The sequence below is a fragment of the Microcebus murinus genome, chromosome 9 (assembly GCF_040939455.1).
Source record: "Microcebus murinus isolate Inina chromosome 9, M.murinus_Inina_mat1.0, whole genome shotgun sequence".
Classification (NCBI taxonomy): domain Eukaryota; kingdom Metazoa; phylum Chordata; class Mammalia; order Primates; family Cheirogaleidae; genus Microcebus; species Microcebus murinus.
The window spans coordinates 86,669,194-86,695,708 of record NC_134112.1 but is presented as its reverse complement, the minus strand read 5'-3'; the positions used below and the strand labels follow the sequence as shown (position 1 = coordinate 86,695,708).

Genomic DNA, 26,515 nt, shown 5'->3' with positions numbered 1-26,515 from the left:
GCATAATATGAAGAAACCAATCTTCTAACATCTAAGTGAACTTCAGCCCCAAAGCAGCCACTCTGGGAGATCACACACACAGTGACAATCCTGTCATGGTTGATGACAAGGAATCTCTCTTTGGAGACAGCCTTCTAAGCTTCTAGCATTTCGAATACTCTCATGGTAAACCTATATCCTTTGAGGATCTAGTTCATTCTGCTAACAATTCAGTCACTCAAGATCAAAGCTTGTGAGCCAGGTTAGGTATGATCTAGGTGGAGGCTGTAAATTTTCATTAATATCAAAGAGAATGACCACAAAATAATGACAAATTTTGCATGGTTCATAAACTGGTTCCAAAAGTGATTGCAAACTGGTCGAAAAAGCAGCATGTTTGAGCCAATATCTACTATTTATTAGATAATTTGTAAAGCACTGTGTAACACACCACATACATTATCTCAGTTATTTCTATGAAAACCCTATGAGGTAGGTATTATGTCTACATCTTACAGATAATGCAAGAGCTGCAGAAAGAATAAGTTGTTTGCCCATGATCACACTGCTAGGGTAAAGTCAAATCATAATTTGATCCTAATCTGTCTCACCCACAATGACAATTTTGACAGGGATAAAATGTATCTCATGTATGAGAGATCCATGTGTTCAAAGAGATGCAGAATCACTTTATCACATATAGAAAAGAATCAGTGTCACCACTGTCTACAAAAAGGCGCTCTAATTCTTCCAGTTTGTTGATTCTGAACATGCCATGTCTTCAGAAATGGCATTGTCAGTGAAGCTGCCCAACAAGCCCTCTGAAACAAAACACCTAATAAAATGGGTATTGATCTATATACAGTTAGTGCAAGTTACACTTTTAGGACTTTATCTTATAGCTACATTTTGCATAGATATGTATAATAATACTGAGTTCAAGGTTATCACTGCACTAGCAAAAGAACCACCTAAACATTCATCAGTAGCAGATTAAATAAATTACGGTATATCTATTCAATACAATCTTATGCAGCCAAAAATGGAACAAGGTTCCTTGTTTCTTACATACTGATATGAAATGATCTCCATTAAAAAAAAAGGATAGTTTCTTACCATTTGTGTTAAAAAAAAAAAAAAAACAACAACACACACACACACACACACCTACATGCAAGTACACAGGAAAAGTAGTAACAATGACCACCTAAGAGGAACTAGGAACCAGAGAACAATGGTGGAAGAGGCCCTTAATACAAAATCATTTTGTATCTTAACCCATGGGAAAAGTTACCTATTCAAATTTTCTTTTATTAATAATTTTTTAAAAATATGGACTGATTAACCGTGTAATTTGTCAAATGTGTAATTTCTGACTGCAAGAAAAAAAGCAAGCATTAATTGTGGAGAGAAGCAGAAATTTCTTTTTTTGTTGCTGCCAAGAGCCTCAAACGACGAGGTACAAACCATCCTCCTGCCTCAGTCTCCCAAGTAGCTGGGACTCAAGGTGTACACCATGCCCGGCTAGAAATTTTCCTTCTTGAGATGCTGATTTCGTTATACATTTGGGCTATTCTTTTATGAGAATCACTATAAAGTTATAATGTAAATACATTTTTTAATGTGAAAAGGCATAACATTTTCTTTATAGACAACTTCTCACTTCTCCATCATATAATGTCAAATGTACCAGTAATCCCAAGTATAATTCTTTTGAAGAAAAAGAGTTAGATCAATACATCATTAAGGAAAAACATGCACACTCAACAGACTGCTACTGGAAAAAAGACTATTATTTTGCATATATTTAAACTCCCCAGTTCCTGACAGGATTCTCAAAATATAGTTTCTCAGTTAATGAATAGCAAATTGATTTACTGGTTAAATTAGTAACTATGGAGCTGCCTAACAATAGTATAAAATAAATGGATAATTCGCCAGAAACTGGCTTCTAGATATTAATTTTAATTACTTTGGAACAATATAATTTAGTACCAAATGTTTAACAAGCACCCATTATAATGGCTAAACTGTGAAATCAGTATTATTTGTACCTGATCAGCTATATAAAACTCATTCATTTTTCTTCTGATGAAAGGTAGTAGAATAGAAATCTCAAAGAATAAGGAAGAGACTACTCATTAAAGGTCATGTTTACTAATCGAGCACCATAATTCCAGTCCTAGAACGTCCCATGTAGCTGGAAGGAGGATATGGGAGGAGGTGAGGATGTTGGACACGTAAGGGTAGTTTCTTAATCTGGGGCCCCATTTTTGCTCTATGGTAACACGGGGTCTAGCAAAGAAGAAAATCACGAGGCTAGAGATGAAAACAAAGGCTTTTGGTTCAGAAGGTAAAGGAGGCCCTCGAGAGCAGGAGACTCTGTGTGTCCAGAAGGCAGTCCTGGAGTCGGCCTCATGAACTAGGAGGTTTCTTCTTGGCATCCAAGTCCTTTTTTATTTCTTCAAATTTTTTAGCCAGGTTTGGTACCTTTAAAAGAAAAAAGATTATTATAATTTTGCATCTACCTAATCAATATTCTTTTAACTTCTCTTCCTCCAAAGATAAATGGTTTTAGAAGTTTCATTTTCCTCTGAAACAGACCTACTAAATATTTCTTAACCTCATAACTGCATACAAAAGATATTAGAAGTTGTACGATAAGTATGCTCTCTCTCTGAAAGCCAGATTCCAACTTCTACTTTTATATTACTCACTTAAGTCCTCAACTGAGTGCCAAGTAAAAGTTGTACATATAGACAATAAATGTGATATAAATTAAAAAAGCCCCTGCCTAGCAACTGATATGACTGAAACAAAGGTTGACAAAAGGAATTCCCTTTGTCATAACTAAAAGCTATACTACAAAACAAACCAAAAGTGAATACCATGTTTCCCTTGTTTGTCTTTCTAAAACACCATTCCAGGATCCCCATTCATGGGCAGTTGTACCACCTGGTTTTCAATTTCCTGCTCCATAAGGTGAGATTAATACAAACTCCGCACTTCACAAAACTCTGTCCTCCTTAAATGTGCCACATTATATAAATGCATCTCCAAAATTCTCAGTTATCTCCACTACTGGCTAGGGAGGCTGAAAAGATTATCCAATTAATCTTTACATTCTCACTTATCACATGATTTTCCATAGAATTTTTTTTTTATATACAGAGTCTCACTCTGTTGCCTGGGCTAGAGTGCTCTGGCATCAGCCTAGCTCACAGCAACCTCAAACCTCTGGGCTCAAGTAATCCTCCTGCCTTAGCCTCCCAAGTAGCTGGGACTATAGGCATGCACCACCATGCTCGGCTAATTTCTATATGTTTTTAGTTGTCCAGCTAATTTCTTTCTACTTTTAGTAGAGACAGGGTCTCATTCTTGTTCAGTTTGGTCTCGAACTCCTGAGCTCAACTGATCTGCTCGCCTTGGCCTCCCAGAGTGCTAGGATTACAGGTGTGAGCCACCGCGCCCGGCCTTCTACAAACTTTTTTTTTTTTTTTAAAGACCCAATGATACTCTAACCTTCTACAAACTTTTAAGAACCCAACTTATATTACACTAGGCTAATGAGCACAACTTAGGATCATCTAGAGAATACCTAAACTGATGGGATTTTGCCCTCTTGTGGTGATATGGAGGACAGACACTTCTGTGAGTTGGATTATTTTTTCAAACAATGGAAAACCTTTATACAATATTCAGTACTTTTTCCTCAGACCTATAGACCTCATATATGCTGGAAGGCACACCTTACTTCAACAAAGAAAAGTCACACTAAAAGAGTTATATGGAATCGAGGAGGTTGTGGATACGGTCACTTACGTCATAGTTCTGAGCCAGATACATTCCAACCACGTTGCCCAAAGTAAATCCAAGCTGAAAGAACAGAACAGGAAGAGTTATGCTGCATAGCAAGTACTGTGCCGGTGTGATGCCAAAACAAAATACATAGACAATACCTTGTTCCTAAGAGCTCTGGGAAGTTAGAAGACCCTAGAGTCCACTCTAGGACTATGTACAACATGAGATTCACAATTTTCTCCTATAAACACAGAATTACCCTCCCAAAAGGTTAAAGAGCATACAAAAGTAATAAATGGTGGCACTGAAAAAATCTACCCTAAATTTTCCTTATCTAGGCTGGGCGCGGTGGCTCATGCCTGTAATCCTAGCTCTCTGGGAGGCCGAGGCGGGCGGATTGCTCGAGGTCAGGAGTTCGAAACCAGCCTGAGCAAGAGCGAGACCCCGTCTCTACTATAAATAGAAAGAAAATTAATTGGCCAACTAATATATATACAAAAAATTAGCCGGGCATGGTGGCGAATGCCTGTAGTCCCAGCTACTTGGGAGGCTGAGGCAGGAGGATTGCTTGAGCCCAGGAGTTTGAGGTTGCTGTGAGCTAGGCTGACGCCACGGCACTCACTCTAGCCTGGGCAACAAAGCGAGACTATGTCTCAGAAAAAAAAAAAAAAAATTTTCCTTATCTCCTCAAAATCCCCATAAATTCTTGACTACAAGTTCTAGAAACCCAAGCCATAGTTCAGATTTTTGTTATTGAATGCTGTAATTTTTTTGTCTTTTTTTGGTTATGGGTATTGTTATTCCTCTCTAAACCAAATAAAAATTATTCAATTTAATAAGTATTCAGTTCAATCATAGGATCTTAGATCATATTCACAGTTGAATCTCTCCATTTCAAAAGAACAACTTGAGGCCCTATATGGGAAGGGACTTGTCCTAGTTCATTCACAACAAGGAGTCCAGGACAACTTACATTAGATACCCACTCAAAAACCAAAATACATGATGACAGAAAAGAATTGGGAACTCTGACATACCACTGAGAGTACATACAGCATGGCACTCTGCCATGGGTAAAGTCTAACAAGCAGGACACTGAAGGTCTATGGAAAACACAGCTCTAACTCAGTGACAACAGAGACAGGCATGATTTTTAAAGAACTATGAATGTTTTTCTCATTAGTGACTATTTTTCTGAACAAGAACTACTTCAAGAAAATTTAGAGTACTCCTTATATACCAAAAGGACTAAGGCTCCTTAGCTTTGAGTTTTAATGATGGTAACTCCCTATTTTACTCCTAAATAAGAGCCTCTAACTGAAGCCTAATTTCTAACTTTACAAATTCAAACTAGCATCTACTTTTTTCGTCATTTTGTTTAATCAGTGTTGCTCATATTTAATCAATGTGCAGCAAAGAGGTTAAAACAGAAAAAGTATGGCACTTAACACCATCAATCACACTTGGCATGGTCAAACCTTATCTTCAAGTTAAAGGTGCATATGGAGGAACAGAATACAACTGGGTCCTTACTGAGCTGTAAGCTAACTAAGCTTGAGACACCAAAAGCATAATTTAAATTGGTTTGTTGTTAGCAAATTAAGAAACACAAAAGAGACTATCTAGTCTCTAATCATACACCATTTTCTGATCATGCGATTAATTAAACACCTCTTGCAAAATCATATTTTTACCAACACAGCACTGAGAAGAATGATTTTTTTTCACTTTTATGGATTGAAACCAGATAGGCAGAGGTTTTCCAAATCCAGAGAGAGTATTAAATTTGCTTAAGAGAAAAAAATCGCATGAAAATATTAGCTCTAACACCAAATAGAAAGAACATGGGACTGATAAAATTTCAAAAACAATAAACCAGTTCTGGTTCCACCACTATCTAGCTGTGTGCCTTTAGGCAAGACACTTACCTCTCTGGAAGACTGCTGATTTGAGCTTCCTGATTTATAAAACATTACTCCACCTGTAATGTTGCCGCTCCAACATTCTAAGATTCCTAGTTCTTACCATGTGTGTCTCAAAATAAATATGGCATATCTAATCTGGCTTCAGTTTGGTAATTTCACCAGGCATCAGGGCACATGAAAAACTAGTGGTTATTTTAAAACATGAAACAAAACAAAAACCATGTGCCTCTAGACAAGTTAGATCCAATTCCAGTTTCAGAAAACTACCAGATCTACCAATGAATGGGGTAAAATTAAATACATATTGTAAAATTAAATACACATTATAAGAAGAAAAATGTTACTCATTAAGAGAAATGTTAGGGAAAATGCATGAAGCCGGAAAAGCATATACAGTATATTGTTCATGGCATGGTCAATAAGCAAGTTTACACAGAAAAAAAATTAAATCTGAAGAACATTGAGCCTGAGAAGTCAGACCGAAGCCAGATTATAGAAGGTCTTGAATGAGTCTGAAACCTTTCTGCAAGCCAAGAATGCTTAACTTCTTTTCCAGGCCAAGACCTGGAAGCCTCACCAGAAGCTCTGTAAGCTGGATGCCATCAGCATAGTACCCCCTCCATACCACATGGTCACCCCATAATATCCCCTGCAGAGAAGACAGCGCAATGCCTTCTTCCCAAGCCTGACACGAAATACATTCCTATCACACCCTCTCTAATAGAGCCACCAGGTGACACCCAGCCTAAAAAAGCACTAACTCTTGAAAAGAAAGCCAACTCCAAAGCAAACTGACTATTGTCATCATGTGCTCAACCCTTCCCTAATCAAAAAGTTGCACACACAGATCAGCAAATAAAGCACAATTTTTATCTGGGGATGGCTCCTGACAATAACCCAAAGTAGTTGACAATAACTCAAAGTATCTGACAAATATCTGAAATATGACTCATCAAATTAGATTTTCAAAAATGACACACACCCAAGTTATGACATAGATTCTCAACTATATTTTCTGACAAGGGTTTAAGAAATCTAAAAATAATCTCATTTTATTTAGTAAATATAGCTACAACTAGCATTCAAAAAGGTAAGATCAGTCTAGCCAACCCAAAAATGATGTAGTCTGCAGTGACAAAATCTACACACTGACAAGAAAACCAAAAATTATTTTATTTCTTAATTTTAGACTCAGCTAGAGAAGCAGAAGATTTCTTTATTCCAAGGAGGCAGAAAAAAATTCACCCTTTTTTGTGTCTTAAGTCTTTAAACTTGGTGTAGAGATCATCATCAAATGTGTTTAACAACTGCTTCAAGTAATAATAAAACCCACATTCTATACATTAGAATGAAAATTTGCTGAGGATATAACCTATATCCCTTCTACTTACCACCACAGAGAAGCAGGTTTTTAAGAGGTAAGCTAGGTTTTATATTCAATAATCTTCCTTAGAGAATGAAGGGGGGGAGGGGAGCTTTTAATGCTTTCATTGAGCCGGGAAATGAAACAGGGACATTCATGAAAAAGTCCGCCAGTGCAGAGGTAGAACTGGTTTGCCTGTTCTCAAAGAAGCCAATTTAAATATTCAAATATTTTATGACTATCTGAGAGTAGCAATGAGGCAAAAGAGGAAGATCTAAAATTAAATAAATGAAATCATTCACAAGGTATTGACTAAGTGCCTTACAGGTCCTAAAACTAAGCCACATGCTTGGAAAATGTAAGTATAAGGTATAGTGCTTCTTCCCATGGATTTTATGATCTATTCTAGAAAGCCAAGACTAAACCACATGAAGGTGCAGCAATACAATACAACACATCACCAAGTGATGGTCTCAATGGACCACATAGTTTAAGTGCTTTGTATTAGAAATCTACTAATGTAATTCATATTAACATATTAAAGGAGAAAAATCATATAATCATCAGATGAAGAAATACGATGACAAAATTCCATAGCTAGTCACAGTAAAAACTTACTTTTTGTTTTTTGAGACAGAGTCTTGTCTCACCCTGGGTAGAGGCCAGTGGCTTCCTTATAGCTCACTGCAACCTCAAACTGCTGGACTCAAGCAATCCTCCTGCCTCAGCTTCCCAAGTAGCTGGGACTACAGACATGTGCTACCACGCCTGGATAATTTTTTTATTTTTGTAGATACAGGGTCTTGCTCTTGCTCAGGCTGGTCTTGAACTCCTGACCTCAAGCCATCCTCCTATCTCAGCCTTCCAAAGTGCTGAGATTATAGGTGTGAGCCCAGCCAAACTCTTAAACAGGAAATAGAAGGGAATTTCCTTAACCTGTTAGAAAACATTACAAATACCATACTAAAATTTGAGAAGCATTTCCACTAAAAGCAGAAACAAAATGAGAATGTTCACTCTCATGACTTCAACTCAAAATCCCAGTTTACATAATGAAAGGGAAGATGGACAAATAAGAGTAATAAAAATGTAAAAAGAACACAAAACTCTCAATATTTGCCTTCACTGAAGACATGACTGTCTTCTCAGTAAACTTCATTGGTTCACTTCCAACTGTATCTGCAAACGACTTAAGAGATAGGCAAGACTGCTGGATACAAAATCAATACATGAAAATTATTAGCATTTCTATACAATGGCAACAACTAATTTGAAAATGTAATTTTAAAAAGGTCACCACTTACAACAGAAAACTAAAAAGTACCTAGAAATTAAAAAAAAAGTATCAAAAATAAATATAACAAAGTAGGTGCAAGATTACTCAGAAGTTAAAAACACTGATGAAAAACATTATGAGACCTAAATAAATGGGAAGATGGATCATAATAGTATAAAGACATAATGGTGTGAAGATTTCAGGAGCTAAAGTCATCAGGAAGGCCTCACGAAAAAAGATAGAAGTTGGTCCACAAGGAGTAGTGAGGAAGACAAAGCAGGATAAAGGGAAAACCATGTGGGAAGGTATGAACACAAGAAGGTCCACAGGTTGGTTATGGATCAGAAAGATTAGCCTACCCAATCTAAAATAGGACTCTCTGTTGAAGGGCAGTGGGAATGGAAAGTGAAGCCAGATTAGCAAAATCAAGTGAAAGTGGTTATGATTTGATGTAGAAGGATGGATGCAGGGGCCACTGACAGTTTCTGAGCACGTGAGTAAGGCAATTAATCTTGATCCTCTATCATTGGCAGCTGCATGAGGGCAGCTGTAAGAGGAAAGGCAGCTGCAAGAGGGAAGGACAGAACCAAGGACAACACAGGATACGTACAGAACTAGAAGCAATAGCCCTGCTTTGCTATGGCTTATCAGTGCCATATTTACAGAAGTGTAACCACATAAACTTGAAATCATGAAGAATGGATGGAAGAAGTAGAAATGTTTAGCCTAAAGACAAGACAGAAGGGGATGATGGGAGGGGTTGAGAGAAGTGCCAAGACAATGTTGACTATGTAAAAGATTCTCAGGTTGATAAGAATTGCTCTTTCACATCAAGGAGCAGAACTAGGTAAGGGGACACCAACCAAAAATGAAAGAGATTACCAGAGGAAATGATGAGCCTATTGTAAGTGGAGATTACTAAACATAAACGGGATGCCCCTTAGTAGTGAAGACTGAAGCATCAGCATGTTAGCTGTACTAGAGAACCGTCTTCCAACTCACAATCTACAATTCTACACCAGCTAGTCTGAGGGTAAAGTAAAAAAGACGTACTCTGTGAAGTTGGCAGTGGGAACATACAGAGAACTCTTCATAAGGTGATTAATGGAGACTTAATGGCTTAAAACAATAGCTAACATTTTCTGAGTGCTTACTACGCACAAGGTAGCACTCTCTTTTCTCATGAATTAATTCATGTTCTTCACAGCCTTATAAAGCAGACCCCATTATTGCCCAGTTTATGTTGAGGAAACTGAGGCACAGAGCAGTTAAGTAACTTGCCCAAGATTAAACAGCAGGTAAATATACATGCCAGGTACATGGTGGGAAAATGACATGGGAAATGAAGGAGAGAAATAAAGATTATGTCAACATTTCAAATTTGAGAGACTCAGGGCAGGGGAACAAAGAAAAAAGTTAGGTGTGGCGTAGGGGATGGGGAGGGGGGAGGTAGCAGGGCCAGACATGTGGAGTCTGAAATGGAGGGTAAGACCAGAAATGTTCAGTTGGCAGCTGGTGCCAGGAACTGGAACTCAGAGAAAAGGACTCAGTTTTGGAAGCTGTCTGCAAAGAGGTGAAAGGTGACAGCATGACAAGCAACACACTCACTGAGGGTGGGTTGGGAGAGAAGAGCAGAGGATAAAGGACTGACTCTTGAGCAACACACAGTAACCAAGAAGCAGGGAGAAGCAGCCAGTAAAAACAAGAGAGATTAGATAGAGCAGTTCCCCAACTGGTATACCCAGATATGCTTCTCTCAGCCCTTGGAGCTATTCGCACCCAGAGCTTGTCACCTTCATTCTGTGCAGGTCCTCTATAAAAATAATTCTGATGTGTTATAATGTGAAAGAATATTGGAAAGTACTTGAGATACGGGATCCCAAAGCCAAGGGAGAAGGGATTAAAGATGACATAATTTAAGAGTACCAAGTGCTGGGGACTTCAAGAGGTAAGAAAAGCAACAGATTACCAGGAATAGTACCACAGGCAGTGTGCACAAAGGCCCCAGCAGTGCCTTTGTACATCTTTGTAATAGGCTACTCTTTCAAAGCATCCTTAAAATAGCTGTAGCTAAACAATACTACAATTAAGTTTATGCAGCAAAATCACAGGAACAAGGTGTCAATACAGGGACAACGGGTGAATATTTTAATTGGAAGAAGAATGAAAAATGGAAGGAATATATAAACACAATTAAATATGCTGGTTTTCAAATTGTGCTGGATGAACAACTGTAAGAAACATCTTAGAGGGTTCCAAAATGAGTGATGACAATGTACATGCTTAACTTGTGACTGTTCCATCACTTCCAAACCTTTCTCATAACCTACCCTTCTGAGGGAAGCTAATTCCCATTTCTGAGAAGAAACTAAACCAGAGTTCAATTGACACCTGCAAAAGAAAAAACAAATGATATCTAAATCCTTGTTAAGTGTCACTGTTTTTAAGTACTTTAATGTGTTATTTTTAATCCTCACAACGAAACCATGAGGTGAGTTCCCATTTTCAGATGTGGAAATTGAAGCATAGGAAATTTAAATAATCTGCCCAAGCTTCCACAGCGTGAAAATGATGGAGGTAGGGTTCAAACCCAGAAGTCTGATTCTGAAGTCTAACCTCTTAAATACTAGGACATGATGGTCATTGTTTTATAGATGAGATGACTGAAAACAGACAGACATGCCCCACTTCACAGTGGTAGTGAATCATTTGACAGAGGTGGAATCACTGTGAAAAGTATATACTATTTTCAAAGGAAATGTAGGAGGCCGGGCGCGGTGGCTCACGCCTGTAATCCTAGCACTTTGGGAGGCCGAGGCGGGCGGATTGCTCGAGGTCAGGAGTTCGAAACCAGCCTGAGCGAGACCCTGTCTCTACCAAAAATAGAAATAAATTAATTGACCAACTAAAAATATATATACAAAAAATTAGCCGGGCATGGTGGCGCATGCCTGTAGTCCCAGCTACTCAGGAGGCTGAGGCAGTAGGATCGCTGAGCCCCGGAGATTGAGGTTGCTGTGAGCCAGGCTGACGCCACGGCACTCACTCTAGCCTGAGCAACAAAGTGAGACTCTGTCTCAAAAAAAAAAAAAAAAAAAAAAAAAGAAAACAAAGGAAATGTAGGAGACCAGAAGGTGAGAGAACATGAGTGCTCCAGTTACTTCCAAGCCAGGAACTGAATGGATAGCTTCAGTATCTCTGCTTAAATGCTGAGAATTCTGAATTCTCAAATCAAAATCCATGTTTCCACACAGCTAAAAGTTTATTCCAACACCAAATAAACCTATTCTGCAAAATAACTTAAAAAGTTGATTGTAAATGAATCATGTCCTCTCAGTTTATCAATGAGCAACAGATGTAGGTGGTTCAATTACATCACCCTACACTTGGGGCTAAGTGATACTGCTTTTACCCTACTGTTTCCTGCAAGTAAATGACTGTAATTCCTAACTCTCAAGCTAACACCTGGTAAAGACACTGGAGAAACTCTCAAAGGCAAAGGAGCAGCCCTGTCTTAGTTGGGCAGTTTGGGTCAAGGATATTCTTTTGACTCACTGGATTTCACAGCCAATTACCATCTTTCAAGAGGACAAAGGGACACGTTTTGGGTTTTAATTTCTTTGATAAAAAAAAAATAAAGCATTTGGGAAAGAATCTCATTTCCAGAGCAACAGAACTCCACTGAACATCTGAAAAATACTAGAATATCTGCCTCTTATAAGAATTAGGGATCAAAAGCATCAAGTTTTGAACGCACAAAAACTTGGTAGAAAAACTTTCACTTGAAAATCTGACTGGCAAATCTTCCTGGAACTTCCACCAGGCAATCCTTGAAATATATTGAGTTTTGCCAGAAAACTCGTTTTCAACTCAAATAAGGAGCCATGAAAAATAATCTGCTTACTCACGCTTACTCACTTTGGGAAAAATTACTTGTATACCAGCGACTGACTCACTTCTCAAGTCTGAGAGGTCTGATGAGGGCTCGCTAAGCCTCTAACTCTGACTAGTGCGACGGCTAATTTAAGGTTTATTCCTGGCCCTCCCGCCCTCCTACCTTCTAAATATGCCGAACAGCAGAGCTCTGAGACAGGGACAGGGTCTGTGTCTACGTCAGGAGCGCAGAAAGGGAGTCGACCACGAAAAGTCATTAAGGACCACACAAGCTTTAATACGAGGATTACACAATGAACGCAGGGCGCGGCACACAGCAAGTAGCTTTGAAGACGCATACTGTCTGACACTTCAAACTTTTAGGGACTTCGACAGCTGCAGAAAAGTACTGGCAAAGGGTTTTATAGGGAGGCAGGAAGAAAACCCCACCGGCCACCCTGAGAGGCGCTGACCAGGCGCGGGGGCTGAGGGGACGGCGGGAACTACGCCCACGTCCCCCGGCCAAGGCCGCCTCGAGGGGAAAGAGGGTCCCGAGGCGAACCCCAAGCCGCAGGCCCTGTCCTCGGCAGCTCCACTCACCAGGAACTGGAGCATGATGTCGACGAGGAGGGCGCTAAGTGAGGCTGCAGCTCCGCCGGCCGGTCCGAGCCTGCCACCCCAGCGCGAGGGGCGGAACCCACCGTCAACTTCCGGGTCACGCCCTGCACGTCTCCTTCTTCCACACCGGCACCGGAAGCAGCTCACAGCGTCCCAGCGTCCCCTGGCGGAGCGCGCAGGGCTCGCATCCTGGAGCTGCCTGCGGATGATTCTGGGGCATAACCTGGCTTAGGGCTCCCTGGCCTAGAAGGACGGGATAAGGCAGGAGTCCCATCCCTAGGTGCGCAGGCTTAGGGGCTCCTGTCCCATCCCAAGGTGTGCAGCTGTATGGCCCGGGAGCTTTTGCAACATAGGACTCTGCAGGGGAGAAAAGGAGGCTAGTATTTGTCAAAGCTCCACAGGTGTGTGCTGTGTAATCTCAGTTAAGGAACAATGATAGAAGTCATAATTGCCTTGCATCACCTGTCAGCCATGAGCAAGCCACTAACCTTTCTTGAGGTTTGGTTTCCACCTCTGTAAATGGGGCTAACGCAAGCCCCTGGGTCAGCTGTTGTGGGGACCAAATAAGATAATGTGAAGGATCAATAAATGATGGTCACATGTCTGGTGCGGACTGATACATACCTCCTGATGCACAGTATCACCGGTACAATTCTATTCGAGCCAAAAATATTTAAGCGGAATCTCATCAAAAGAAAACAAATTGTGGGTTCTTTTTCAAAAGAGCTAAAAAATATCAGTTATAAAAGCCCCTTACTCTCCAAAAAGGCAAGGAACCGTTTTATTAATAAAGGTAATTAAAGAGGTAACTAAATGTAATGTGTTATTCTTAATTATTGGATCCTGGGTCAAAAAAGTTCTAAAGAACATTCCGGGGACAATTGAGGAAATTTTAATATGGACAGAATATTAGGAATTTTGTATTTTTTGTCAAATGCCTTGAATGTTATAATGGTATTGTGATTAGGAAAGAAAATACAGTTCTTACTTGCTAAAATATTTAGGGATAAAGTGTCATGATGTCCACAACTTAAAGAAAACCAGTACATAAACATATTAAAAAGCAAATGTGCAAACTGTGGACAACTAGTGAATCTAGGTGAAAAGTATATGGGTTCGTTGTACTTTTCTTCCAATTCTTAAGATTCAAAATTTTTCAAGATGGGAAAACAACTAAATATCTGGAAAAGGCTGGTTGGGTATCAACAGCTATTACAGTTCAGATAAAGTTTGGATATTATAATTTCTATGTTACCAATTTATCAAAACTACAGGAGTCATGACTAGGAAGAGGATATGTACGCTTTTGATATTCTAACCCAACGAAACTGATTAACTCAGTAGAAACAACCAATTAAAATCCTGCATTTATTTAGTATTGTTGAGGAATAAAGGAACCTACTCTTTACATGCTAAAACTCTTCAAAGCAAAAATGCCTAAATCCTGGTTTTATCCCCTTTACTTTGCTTTGCTGAAGAGTGCCCTCTCTCCAATGTCCCAGGGTACAGAATGCCCCAGGAACAGAGGCAGGCCCTCTGTGCTAGCCTGTCCTGGCTGTTTCATACAAACACCATTTCTGGTCACCAATGCAATGCACCTGCAGTCCTTCCTGCCACCGCCTCCCACAAACTCCTCCACTGCCCAAACTGATCCTTCCAGTCAGCTGTAATTTTGGAAAAATTGATTAGAAAACAAGGCAATGAAGCTTAGTAAATCCAAAATCTTAATTCCAAATATGGCTAATATCTTTCTCCTGTTGGGAAGGCTTCACACTTCAGAAGTTTATATTAGGTAATTAAATATGAAATGTCCGATTTCAAATCAAAAGTGTAGTTTATCATATCCCAAACAAGAAGTGGTACAATTAAAGTGTGTGCCTAAACTTTCAACATAATTTTGCCATCTTAAGGGTAGGTTGTTTATACCTGCAGCAAAGCAGCCTAGAAATCGAGTGGCAATGAAATTGCAAAAGGTATTTTCCACACCTTGTTGAGAATTGAGTATTTTCCTTTGCAAGAAGTGTTCCAAACCCTGGACGTGGCAGTCAGTTGGTACAAGGTCTTGTGAATATGATGGATGACAGAGAGTTTCCAAGTCCAGCCTCTGTAGTTTGAGCAGCACTATTTTTTTTGCAACATGTGGTCTTGCAAGAGTAATTAGCCTGTCTCTATTGACCAGTCTCAGCTGCTTAATCACAAGCATCCTCATCATTTCATCCAATTGGTTGCAGTAGGCATCCACCGTAATCCATTGACCAGGTTTCACGAAGCTGTGGGGGATAATACCAGCACTGTACCACCAAATAGACACCATTAGCTTTTTCTGATGAATATTTGGTTTTGGACTGTGTTTTGGCACTTCATCTTTATCCAGCCATTGTGCTGAATACTTGCAATTGGCAAAAAATTTATTTTTCATCACATGTAATAATATGGTGTATAAATGGTTTGCCTTTGTGGTGGCAGCAAAGAAGGCAAGCTTCTAGCCGATTTCTCTTCTGACGCTCGTTTAATTCATGTGGTATCCATCTGTCCAGTTTCTTTACCTTGCCAATTTGTTTCAAATGGTCCAATAGTGTTGGAATAGTAATATCAAACCGTAATGCTAATGCACGCATGCATAGGTTGAGATGGATATGCTTCCACTACACCTTTCAGTTCATCATTATCCACCTTGGTCTCGGGTCACCCACATGGGCTCACTTCAAAATTAAAATCACCAGAGTGGAACTTCTCAAACCATCAGCGTACTGTGCATTCATTAGCCACATCCTTTCCAAACACTTCGATGATATTTAGAGCTGTCTGCACTGCATTGGTTCCATGATGGAACTCATATTTAAAAATAACACACATTTTTTACTTATCTATGGTTTCACAAAAATTGCCTGAAAAAATGTGAAAGACAATCACAAGCCAAAATGTGCATTTGAAAGACCGACGATGTACCTTCACATTACAGAAAAAAAATCAACAAGTGTCAAACTGAAATGTCAGAAATATCTACTGTCAAACTTAATACTTAAGGAAATTGGACATTCCATACTTAATGACCTAATAAAATGCTTAGATTTCATGCCCCAGGCTCCTTGCTGATTATTTCTGGGTTCATGCCTGTCCCAGATGATAAAGATTACCACATCCCTGACCAGCAGAGCAACAGGCATTATGACTACATTTTGGATCCAGTAAAGTATTTATTCACATCCCTCTAAGACTTCAATTTATTAATAGGATGCTTTCTAGCTAAAAAGTAATGTTTAACTAGTGGACATTGAATTAATTTCAAAATACAACACTGACAAAGCCTTTTTGAAAAGATGCTAAAAAGCCATAGAAATTTTACTGTAATATTTTTTTAAAAGCAACACTACAAAACTAAGTATTAATTTTCTGCTACTACATGAGAGTCAAGACTCTTTTCTCTCTCAGCAGTCTCTCCTATATATTATGCTGAAATAATTGCTACAAGAAAGGGAAAAATGTACTTTCAGATGATATAATCGCTTGAACATATAAACAATCGGGCAAGAAATTGGTGGTTATTAAGTAAACTTTTTGCCCTAGGGATACTCAACTATCATATTAATTATATGAGCAGATGATTAATTTGAGAAATTTCATAATCATTTCTAAGGAAAAAAATGCAAATTATCATAGGCTTCTAGATCTGTGGGTCCTGCATTCTCAGATTCTATCAACTGCAGATCGAAAATGTTCAGAAAAATATAACAATACAACAAAAAATAAAAATTTAAAAATACAATGTAACAACTATATAGCATTTACATTGTATTAGGTATTATAAGTAATCTAGAGATGACTTAAAGCATATGGGAGGATATGCTTAGGTTGTATGCAAATACTGTGCAGTTTTATATAATGTACTTGAACATCAAGTTCAAGTGGATGTGGACATCCTAGAATCAGTCCCCTTCGGATACCAAGGGACAACTGTATTGTCATTTTATATGCACAAAAGAAAAAACGCAAGAGCTAAATAATTTTAGGAAAGAAATGGCTTGATTTTCTGAGATATTTCCATAATACATTTTTCACAGTATTGGGTACACTATTCTATAAAAGAATATGGCTATAGTTTATTATCCACTCTACCCCATGAAGTAACCCTGAATATCATAAAAGTACAATGTAGGTAAAAAGGGTGAAAAAATTAGAATTTCCAAACTATTCCTTTAATTTAGCATTCAGAATAGTATCTCCACTGTGAAGGGTTAGATTGCTGATAATGTCGATCATTTTCTACATAAAATTTCAAAAGACTAAGCAGGTATTTGTTTTGTTTTTTTAAAAAGTATTTATTTTTTAATAGTGAGGATGGAACCAAGCAAAGAAGTTTACAGAAAAGATGTCCATATATAAAGAAAGAAATAGCAAAATATTTTTTGGTCATAATTTAGAAACTAACTAGTTTATAAAAAGGAGACAGTTTCCTCGAGTCATCTCTTCCATAGAAGAGTTTAAGCACAAGCTGTCAGTTCCTTGATATCCTCAGCAGGCCACGGATACGTCTGACAAGAGCCTGTATGAAACTATATCGAGATCGAACTTTTGAATACAATCCTTCGATGTCCAGAAGTTTCTTTTGTAGTGATTCTCCAAAAGCATTGATGGCATCAGCCTGAAGCTAGAGGTAACACAGATGACATTTTATTATTAAAATTGCTGTTTCAAATATTTTAGTCTGTATCTTCCAATTTAAAATACCTTTGAATTTTTGTAATGTGGTCTTTCCAATGTAAAATACTTTTGAATTTTTATAAGTGGTACAAATTAACTAAACATTCACATTTTCCACCTTAGAATTTTTGGATATGATTCTAGTGTTTTTTTCCTGTTTCCTTTCTTCTATGAATTATAAATTTTTAAATCTGCTTTAAATAGCAACAATTGTTGATACTGATATACACCCAAAACATTTCCTAAAGGGCCATACGAGAAGTTAGTACAAGTGGGTGCCTCATTTTGCAATTTTTAAAAAACTATTTGCATGCTTTTGTTTAAGAACTAAAGAGGAGCAAACCTGGTATATGCTTTAGAATCATATGTATTCTAGAATGCATATATAGTTTCAGATGGACCTTTCTGATGTTATATAGAAAGGCTAAAATTAAGGACAAAATTAGATAAATCTACCTGTCTTCTGTTTCACAACATGGAGTAAGATTATTTATTAATCCTGCATTTTTTTCTCGTTTTATAACAGACCAGTGTAAATGAAACAATAATAGCAATTACTTCAACATATATTATTAAACATCCTCTGGATGATCTATTCTTCAGCTAATTCTGCACATGGTACCATTTAACACTAGCTTTCCTAAACAAGCCTAGCCAAAAAATGAATTCCTTTTATAAAGCCACTAAGGGACAAATGTAGTCCAGACTAGGATGAGAGCATGGTATCCATGACATCTAGCTAGGTGGGGTCTGGAGCTGCTGTAACTTCACCTCTCTTTCCTGGGGAAGACCCAACCTTCCGCTTTAAGAAAGGCAGCAATAAAGAGGGATTAGGAAAGAGCAGAGGCTTTATCAAATTATGGCTAAGGACATTCAGATGCCTTGTAGCACATCTAGCTGTAATTCATTTTCCCTAATATCATACACCTGCTTTGTTAGGAACATGACTTTGCTATTTGTTTAATATGAGATTTTTATTTTGTTTCTCAATCTCATAAAATTATTTCCTGAAAAATTAAGTGTTGGGTGATACCTTGTGCCTAAAAATTCTACAAAGCTAATGAGAAGATATTAAAAGTTTCTAGATCATAATACCTTCCAATTGCTGAATACATACCTACCACATGCCAGGCATAACACTAGGAGCCTCACATACATGAAATCACATTTAATTCTGACAAAACCCCGAGGTTGATTTATCCTTCTCATTTCTTAGATGAAGAAATTCAGACTCAGAATATAAGTTGTTCAAAGTCACATTAGCTGTTAAGTGGCCAAGCTATTCAAATCAGATCTCTATATGCAACCCTGAAAATCATAATCTTAACACACCAGGCAATCCTTTAATAAAGAGGAAAAATATTAGAATAGAACCTTACCTGGTCTATATCATGTTGGCTCACTATAGTCAGCCCACTTCTAAAATCTAGATTGGTTTCCGAGGCGAAGGAATCTAGAGATAAAAGACACAGTCACACCAGTTTTGTAAGTACATATCTACTACCCAGGGGAGGAACATGAATGGCAATAAACAGTTGTATCAGGAAAAACATGGTCCAAGATTGGGGACTCAATTTTCAACTTTCAGCAAATGGAAGCCTCTGGGAAACATTTCACTGGACCAGGGCCAGGGTTCAGTAGTTTTTCTCTATTTCTTCCCACATAAGGGATCTAATACGTGCTCATTGGTCAGAGGCCCACTCCAACAATAAGAATCACAGCCTAGTAGCTGACCCACTTCCACTTTTAGAGAATTACTTGTGACCAGAGGACTCTGGAGCTAGGTCAGCCCTTAACTGCAAGAAGCTGAGGAACAGCTGATGAGCAGACTCTAGAATACTCTTATGTTCAGCACAATTTCCATGGACAGAAGGTAAAATGCAAGAAATAGCTATGTCTAGTAACTAAGTATTAATAGCTCCTGATTTACCCAATTCACTCTTAGTAACCTGGAAACATAAAAAATAAAAATGTAACTAGTTTTTCAAGGCACTAAAATCTATAGGCATTTATGGTTCACTAATCTTTAGCATAGAGTTTACCTTGTAGTCTTCTGCTTTTAAATAAGGTTTTGGAGGCAAATAAAGAATCTTGAGAATCCGTGGGTGTGCAATGTAACAAGTAATACTCCAGATGGCGCCAAAGAATAAACAGGCAGGTCTCTATGATAACTATATATAATAGCTCAGATTAAAGGAAAATAATCTCATCAGATATTTTTTACAAAGCAGTTTTGGAAGAGGAGACAAAAGGAGAAACTTCACTCACTTAATGACGCACCTACAGCCACAGTCTAACAGACATGTAAGTTTCCACTGAAGGAAAAAGCAGCAAGGTGTGCTGAGAGGAAGGAGGAGGGGACTGTGGGATGCTGTGCCAGCAGTCTCATGTCCTTACCTCCTGCCCAGACAGAAAGTGCCTGCACATATTGTCAGTATCACTAGCTACTCTAAAAGGTATGAATAAAAATTATGATTTGGAACTGTATCAGGCATTTACTAGAAAAAAATTAACAGTAATTATATCCCCTCCCATCTGGTTTTGGTGCCCAAATAATGTGAGAATACATAAACAGTTCCTACATTTAAAGGTCACCATTCAAGTCTATGATTTCGTAAAAGATACAAGAACAAAGGGAAAGCAGTTTAGCTCGATTGTTGATCAACTTCACCAAACGCCGTCTTGCTAGAACATATTTCTGGGCAGTGGAGATTTTATCAACACCAGCAGGCATCACAGACTGACATAACTAAGAGAAAGAAACAAAAGCAGTATTAGAATGGCATAAATTGTAAAATTTAATGAGAGTCTACTATACACAAGTGTAGGGTAGTAAATGCTGCAAAAAACACTCAAAACATTTAAACATCCTGAAGGACAAGAGTTTATTATCTAGTTAAGGAGATAGTAATATTTAAAAATGAAAGCCAAAGAGGCTCACATTCACAAATGAATGTTTATTTCCTGCCTTTTGAAAAAGTCTGTCCCTGAAATAGACATCTGCAGTCTGTCGATAGGCCCACCAACCCTGAGTTTCCTGTCACATTACAGAAACAAAACAAAATAGTAGGTCTTTCCATCAGTAGGTGTAACAATCCCATGGAGAATTTCTGTGACAGCTGTCAGGTGTCTTCTGAGGAAAAAGTAAAGTAGACTTCTGGAGCATAACTAAAGTATGATCACCAACCAAAGCCTCCCCTGATCACTTCTCAATCTGGCATACATATAAGCAGTCGTTCAATTTAATGTTGTGACACTGGGTTTGACAGAAGGCGTCTCGAGTGAGGCTGACGGAAGGGCACATGCTTTATTATGATGATGTAGTTCCTCCTGCAAGTATGAGTATCGCCAACAAGCTACACATGAGGGAAGAAGGACTGCCAGATGTAAAAACCACACAATTTCAGAGGTTACCTGAACCCAATCAGTAACTCCTTCATCACCCTGTTCCACCTAGCTGTGTGCTTGTGGGCAAGTTATTCAAGCCTTCTGTGCCTCGGTTTCCTCACCTAAGAAATGGGAATAGCAATAATATCTGCCTCATGTATTCAGGTAGAACCTGTAGCTCAGGGCCTGGCACATCATAAACACTCAATAAATGTTCCCTATGATTATCAAAAGAGTAGGCAAGAGGGAGTAGGCTTTGACTACTTATAAGAATGATACGGAGTTTTTTAAAAAGCCTGGTGTGAACAAGGAATGACAAAACAGCTTAACCTCCAGGCTGCCACTGGACACCAGGAAGCTTTAGCACTGCCTTAGGAATTGGCCTTATGGTTCAGCTGTGCCAAAAGAAAAGAAGGCAAGCTACTTAGGGAACAAGGCTAGCAATGCAGCATCTTTAGCTATAATAAGCACAAGGGAATGATTCTGGGTCACTAAGAGAAGTTAGTCAAGTCTGATATGCTATCTCATTTGTTTGAAAAATTCCCTAAAGAGATATCGAAGACGCTGAAGGCAAAGAGACACTTACTTACCTAAGTTCTAGTGAAAAAACACCTGCAATAAAAACTCATGCTTCTCAGCACAGATTTTAGAGCATAAATTACCCACAACTCTTTATTCAAAGGCCAGCTGCCTTTCTATTTTCTTAAACAGGTGCTACTTCACTGTTTTTCAGTCAAGAGCAGGGGTCCTCAAACTTTTTAAACAGGGGGCCAGTCCACTGTCCCTCAGACCATTGGAGGGCCAGACTATAGTTTTAAAAAAACTATGAATAAATTCCTATGCACACTGCACATATCTTATTTTGAAGTAAAAAAACAAACGGGCAAAAACACCCTCATGTGGCCCTCGGGCTATAGTTTGAGGATGCCTGGTCAAGAGTTTCTATGCTTATGAGGCTGGTGCTAAGGTGAGACACTCTTCTCCAAGTCACATAAAAGAATCATTTCAATTCCTTTAGTCATATTGCTTGTATCTTTTTTACTCAGTCTGAGATCAGTACCCCAGCCCTAGGAACAGCAATGATTTCTCAAGTCCCCAGAGCTCATTATAAGATTCATACCTCTTTTATCTCATCTGGGGGAAGCTGCTCTACATTCTGTAGCTTGTTAACACTCCGTCGATGACTGTCATAATAGCTGAAGAAATCATTAGCACTCTGTTTCAGCAGGTAGACAACAATGCCTAAACCAGGCACGCGCCAACATGGAACCACTGGAGCTTGGGTATCTATTAGAGTCAATGATATAAAACAATGTTCCACTTATAGGCATTTTATACAAATTTCAAATGACCTGTTTTAAAACAAGAGATGCCCTAGAATTTAAGGACATGTAAACTATCATTAAGACCAACCCAAGACTACTTTTAAATACCATTGATAGTTCAAAGAATCTGTGATAAGGAGCTACTGTAATCAGGTACATACAATAAGGCTAGAGATCCTGAGAGAATAAAGAAATTTGGCTGATGGAGATCAATAGAGCCTACCCTTCACTGGGTAAAGACTTCTTTGAGGACTCCATCAAAGTTACAAACTTTTACACCCATCCCTCCTCCCATCACATATACAAACCATATACACAATTCTGGGGCTTCCTGTCCTCAGGTGAATGATTCCTGCCTTACCCGATGGCTCTAGTTATATGGATTCATTTCTGGTCTGCATCTTTCTGGTTACTAGATTAACAGCTGAAAGTCATTTTTTTCAAAGAGACAAGCACACTTACCAAAATATTCAAAAAATATAACTAGATTTAAACTGTAACAAGTCTTTTATCACAACAACTCCATTAGGGTAACAAAACAAAATGGTATGTCTTTTACCAGGCTACCTTCTAATGAAGGTGCAAAGGAACAGCTAGATGTCATAAAATTTGTTTGCAGAGGGAAGAAGAACTAGAGAACAATACCATTATCATCCTAGAGATAGTTTGTCTGCTATAGTTAGAGCAATTTCCTCTAATGACTGAGGTATTTCTTGGAAATACCGTGGTAACTTCAAGTTCAATTTGGAGATAATCTTTGTTTAATGGCCCAAACTGTCATGAATACTGAAGGAGAGATCTGTGTTGTCTTTCTTCACTACCAATTCTCTTAACTTTGCTCTAAAGTCAGATCTCATAGATCTTTCTACAGAGGGAAAGAGAGAGAATAGTCCCTTGTCTGTGGATGCTGCGAGCAACCAGTATATCCCAGACAAATTCAATGTGCCAGGTATCCTTTCCCAGTCTACAGTAAAGATGTTACAATCTTTATAATACAGGTCGTTATTGAGAGCCTCCTGCTAGTAAAATTAGGTACCTTGGTCTCCAGATACTATTTGTGTGATCTCTACCCTGATAGAAAGATGTCCACTAAGAAGATGATCTAATGCTGGAAGGACTCCAGAGAATTTCTGGAGTTCTCACCACACTAACTTGCTCAAGTCTAGAGAATATTAGAGTGTTCAGAGGCTATCAGACTTAGACACAAGATGAAGATGACTTATGAGAAACTGGAATACAAAAACAGATCCCACAGGACAGATCATAGATCATGTGGTCTCAGAATTATAAGTGCAATAGGAAAGGGTCTCTGGATCACAAGTAAAATATACTACAATAGCCATAATGAAAATAATAGCAGCTGACATCTTATAGTGCTAAGTGCCAGCCAGTGTTCTAAGAGACTTTACATGTAACAAATTTAATCCTTACAACAATTCATCAGAGGAGAGCCTGTTATTGCTTCCATTTTACAGACAAGGAAACTGAGGAACAAAGAGTTTAAGTAATTTTCTGAAATCATACCAATAAATTACTTGTAGAACTGAGATTCAAATCTAGCCAGTTCATCATCAGTCTGTGTTCTTAACCACCAGGTTAAAATGCCTCTCTATAACTAAGCATTCTCAAACCTACCACATACCTACCTACACATATGTCTAGAATTGGAAGAGAAAAATATGGTTGTCAATCCTTAAAAAAGTCTATGGAAAAATAACAATTTATAAGGTTTCAAAAAGTTCATCTTCAATGGACAAATGGACAAAAAACATATGAAAAAATGTTCGACATCAGTAATCATCAGGGAAATGCAAATTAAAATCACAATGAGATACACTGTACCCCTGTAAGAATGGCCATTATTAAAAAGTCAGAAAAACAAGAGATGCTGGCATGGATGCCGAGAGAAAGGAACACTTACATACTGTTGGTGGGAATGCAAACCTCTATGGAAAACAGTATGGAGAGTCCTCAAAGAAATAAATGTAAACCTACCATTAGACCCAGCAATCCCACTACTGTGTATCTACCCAAAGGAAAAGGAGTCATTTTATCAAAAAAACACCTGCATTTGAATATTGTAGTATAATTCACAGTTGCAAAGATGTGGAATCAACCTAAGTGCCCATCAATTCATGAGTGGATTAAGAAAATGTGGTCTATATATACACCATGGAGTACTACTCAGCCATAAAAAGCAATGAAATAATGTCTCTGCAGCAATTTAGATGGAACCAGAAGCCATTATCCTAAGTGAAGTATCTTAGGAATGGAAAAACAAACACCACATGTACTCTCTAATATAACAGTTGAGAGCTAATCGATGGGCACAAAGATATGTAAACTGGAAATCGACAAGGGAGGAGGGTGAGAAGGGCAAAAATTTGCCTATTGGGCACAACAAACACTGTGCCAGTGATGGGCACACTAAAAGCCCCAACTTAAGCATTACAAAGGGTAAAAGTACCCATGTAACAAAAACATTTGTATTCTGTTAATATTTTGAAATTTTAAAAAAATTACTCATGTTAAGGAAGGGGTTTAGGTGTATGGGTCTGAGATACTATTCCTGGTTTCTAGGGCCTATAAGTGGAGTACAAGGGATCCAGAACTTTCTATATGTCTTAGAAGTAACATGGATATAGTAAAAGAATTGGAGGAGGCCAGAGATCAGGAAGCAGAGGCTGAAGAGTGAGGGGAGCACGAGCACTAGAGGCCACTGCTGAGAAATCAGCAGGAGAAAAGTATGGAACCCAAGAGAACAAGATGAGCTCCAGATGTGCCTCATGGTGTGAATATCAGCTCAGGGTGTTAGTGACCAACTACGTCCATGCAGGCCACAGCAGAGGCCGCCAGGACAGAGGGAGGTGGCAGGCTAGGTGCTACTTCCTGGCTAATCCTATGGGCATACAGGCCACTTGAGACATTAAATCTGGTAAGACAAGAAGAAAGAAGGAGAAAAATGTGAAGATTGAGTATGTATTTAACAAACTCCTATTTAGCCAGGGAGATGGGTCTAGGATTTGTATAGGAAAGACTAATAAATTTAAGACGGTAAGAAAAAAAGGCAGAAGCCCTGTGGAGTGGTCCTTACAAGGCTGTTTAGTTGCGTTAGAGAGGAATAAATTTACAGTTTTGTGAATGGGAACCATAGTGGGTCCACTCTGACTTTTCCACTAGAGATTGCTTCAAATAAATTTTATATTCCATGGTGTAATGCCTAGATTTTTGTCATTAACAATAGGGGCTATCTGGAAGCTTCTTATTTTAACTATATTTTCTTCATATGTAAGTGCTAAACTTAGATATCAAATTTCAAAATTAATAAAACATCATTCACTAAAAATTTTTTTTAAAAGTTCAACTTAAAGTACTAAACATCAAAGAATGATCTTTAGGATTGGCTCAAAATGAGTAACAACTGAATAAAATTTTAATAATTACCAATTATTAGCATATGATTGTTTTTAAAGAATGATAAAATTATATTTTTGCTTGAAAATTTAATATTCACATTAAATTTGTTTTACTAATAAAAGGTTAGTTTCAAAGGGGAAGAAAAGAATTGTCCTTCTGAGGCAGAGTTAGAGGGCTTCATCAAGATATAGTCCCACAGAGATTAATAAACAGATTGACGTTCATTTCCAAACTGCCAAGTAAAAAGGGGATAGATCAGATTAAAAGTCACTTCTGGGTGATAGGAAAAGCCCTCTACCAAATGAGAAGGGGTCTTTGGATAGGATTCCCAATCATTTCATGCCCTTCCAAAGAAAAGATGACCCTTCTTTTCACACTGGTCAAGTCACCTGAACTAGGAAGATAACTTTGCCCTCACACTGGTGAGGCCATGCAGGGACTGGAATCCTCCCACAGTAGCCCCTTTTTATTCTAGAGTGGTTTTCCTGGCAGTAAACTTTTTGAATATAGAAGAAAACAAAAACTATGTAGAATTAATTTGCTAACTAAGCCAAAGGAATTGTTTTACATGTCCAGTCTAATTTAAGCATTTTACTCCATAACTATTATTAAGGACTTCTGGTTTCAAGTATGACAAACTAAGATCATACAAGACAAGACTCTCCTCCCTGCTCCTCCACAGCAAAACCCTAAAAAACCTAGACATACTATACATAGAAGCAGACGCAGGTGGGAAAAGGCAGAACTACTGTGACAGAAATCAAAATAGTAGATGCCTAGGCCAGAGGTTGAAGGAAACAATCAAATGTAAAGAGGCAAGAAGAAATCTTTAAGGAATGGGGAATTATTC

General features: G+C 38.3%; 2 protein-coding genes across 2 annotated transcripts in view; both read right to left on the bottom strand.

The window, feature by feature from the left end:
• Positions 1–2,114: 2,114 nt before the first annotated feature.
• STMP1 (short transmembrane mitochondrial protein 1) lies at positions 2,115–13,021 on the bottom strand. The gene is made up of 3 exons (XM_012744759.3): positions 12,818–13,021; positions 3,802–3,855; positions 2,115–2,469 (listed from the first exon to the last, which is right to left on the bottom strand). The coding sequence occupies exons 1-3, from the start codon at positions 12,830–12,832 to the stop codon at positions 2,395–2,397; spliced, it is 144 nt and encodes a 47-aa protein (XP_012600213.1). The 5' UTR covers positions 12,833–13,021; the 3' UTR covers positions 2,115–2,394.
• Positions 13,022–16,784: 3,763 nt separating this feature from the next.
• The window catches only part of NUP205 (nucleoporin 205), a 74,661-nt gene continuing 64,930 nt past the window's right edge, over positions 16,785–26,515 (bottom strand). The window contains exons 39-43 of the mRNA XM_012744712.2: positions 22,044–22,210; positions 20,162–20,285; positions 19,579–19,707; positions 18,916–18,989; positions 16,785–17,483 (exon numbers count right to left, since the gene is read on the bottom strand). Of these exons, the coding sequence (XP_012600166.2) occupies positions 17,331–17,483; positions 18,916–18,989; positions 19,579–19,707; positions 20,162–20,285; positions 22,044–22,210 (647 nt within the window). The 3' untranslated portion in view covers positions 16,785–17,330. The remainder of the gene's footprint in view (positions 17,484–18,915; positions 18,990–19,578; positions 19,708–20,161; positions 20,286–22,043; positions 22,211–26,515) is intronic.

Coding starts and splice junctions, on each gene's coding strand:
- STMP1 (XM_012744759.3), bottom strand. Junction 2,470..3,801: donor ATCTGGCTCAGAACTATGAC/GTAAGTGACCGT, acceptor TTTCTTTTAAAG/GTACCAAACCTGGCTAAAAA.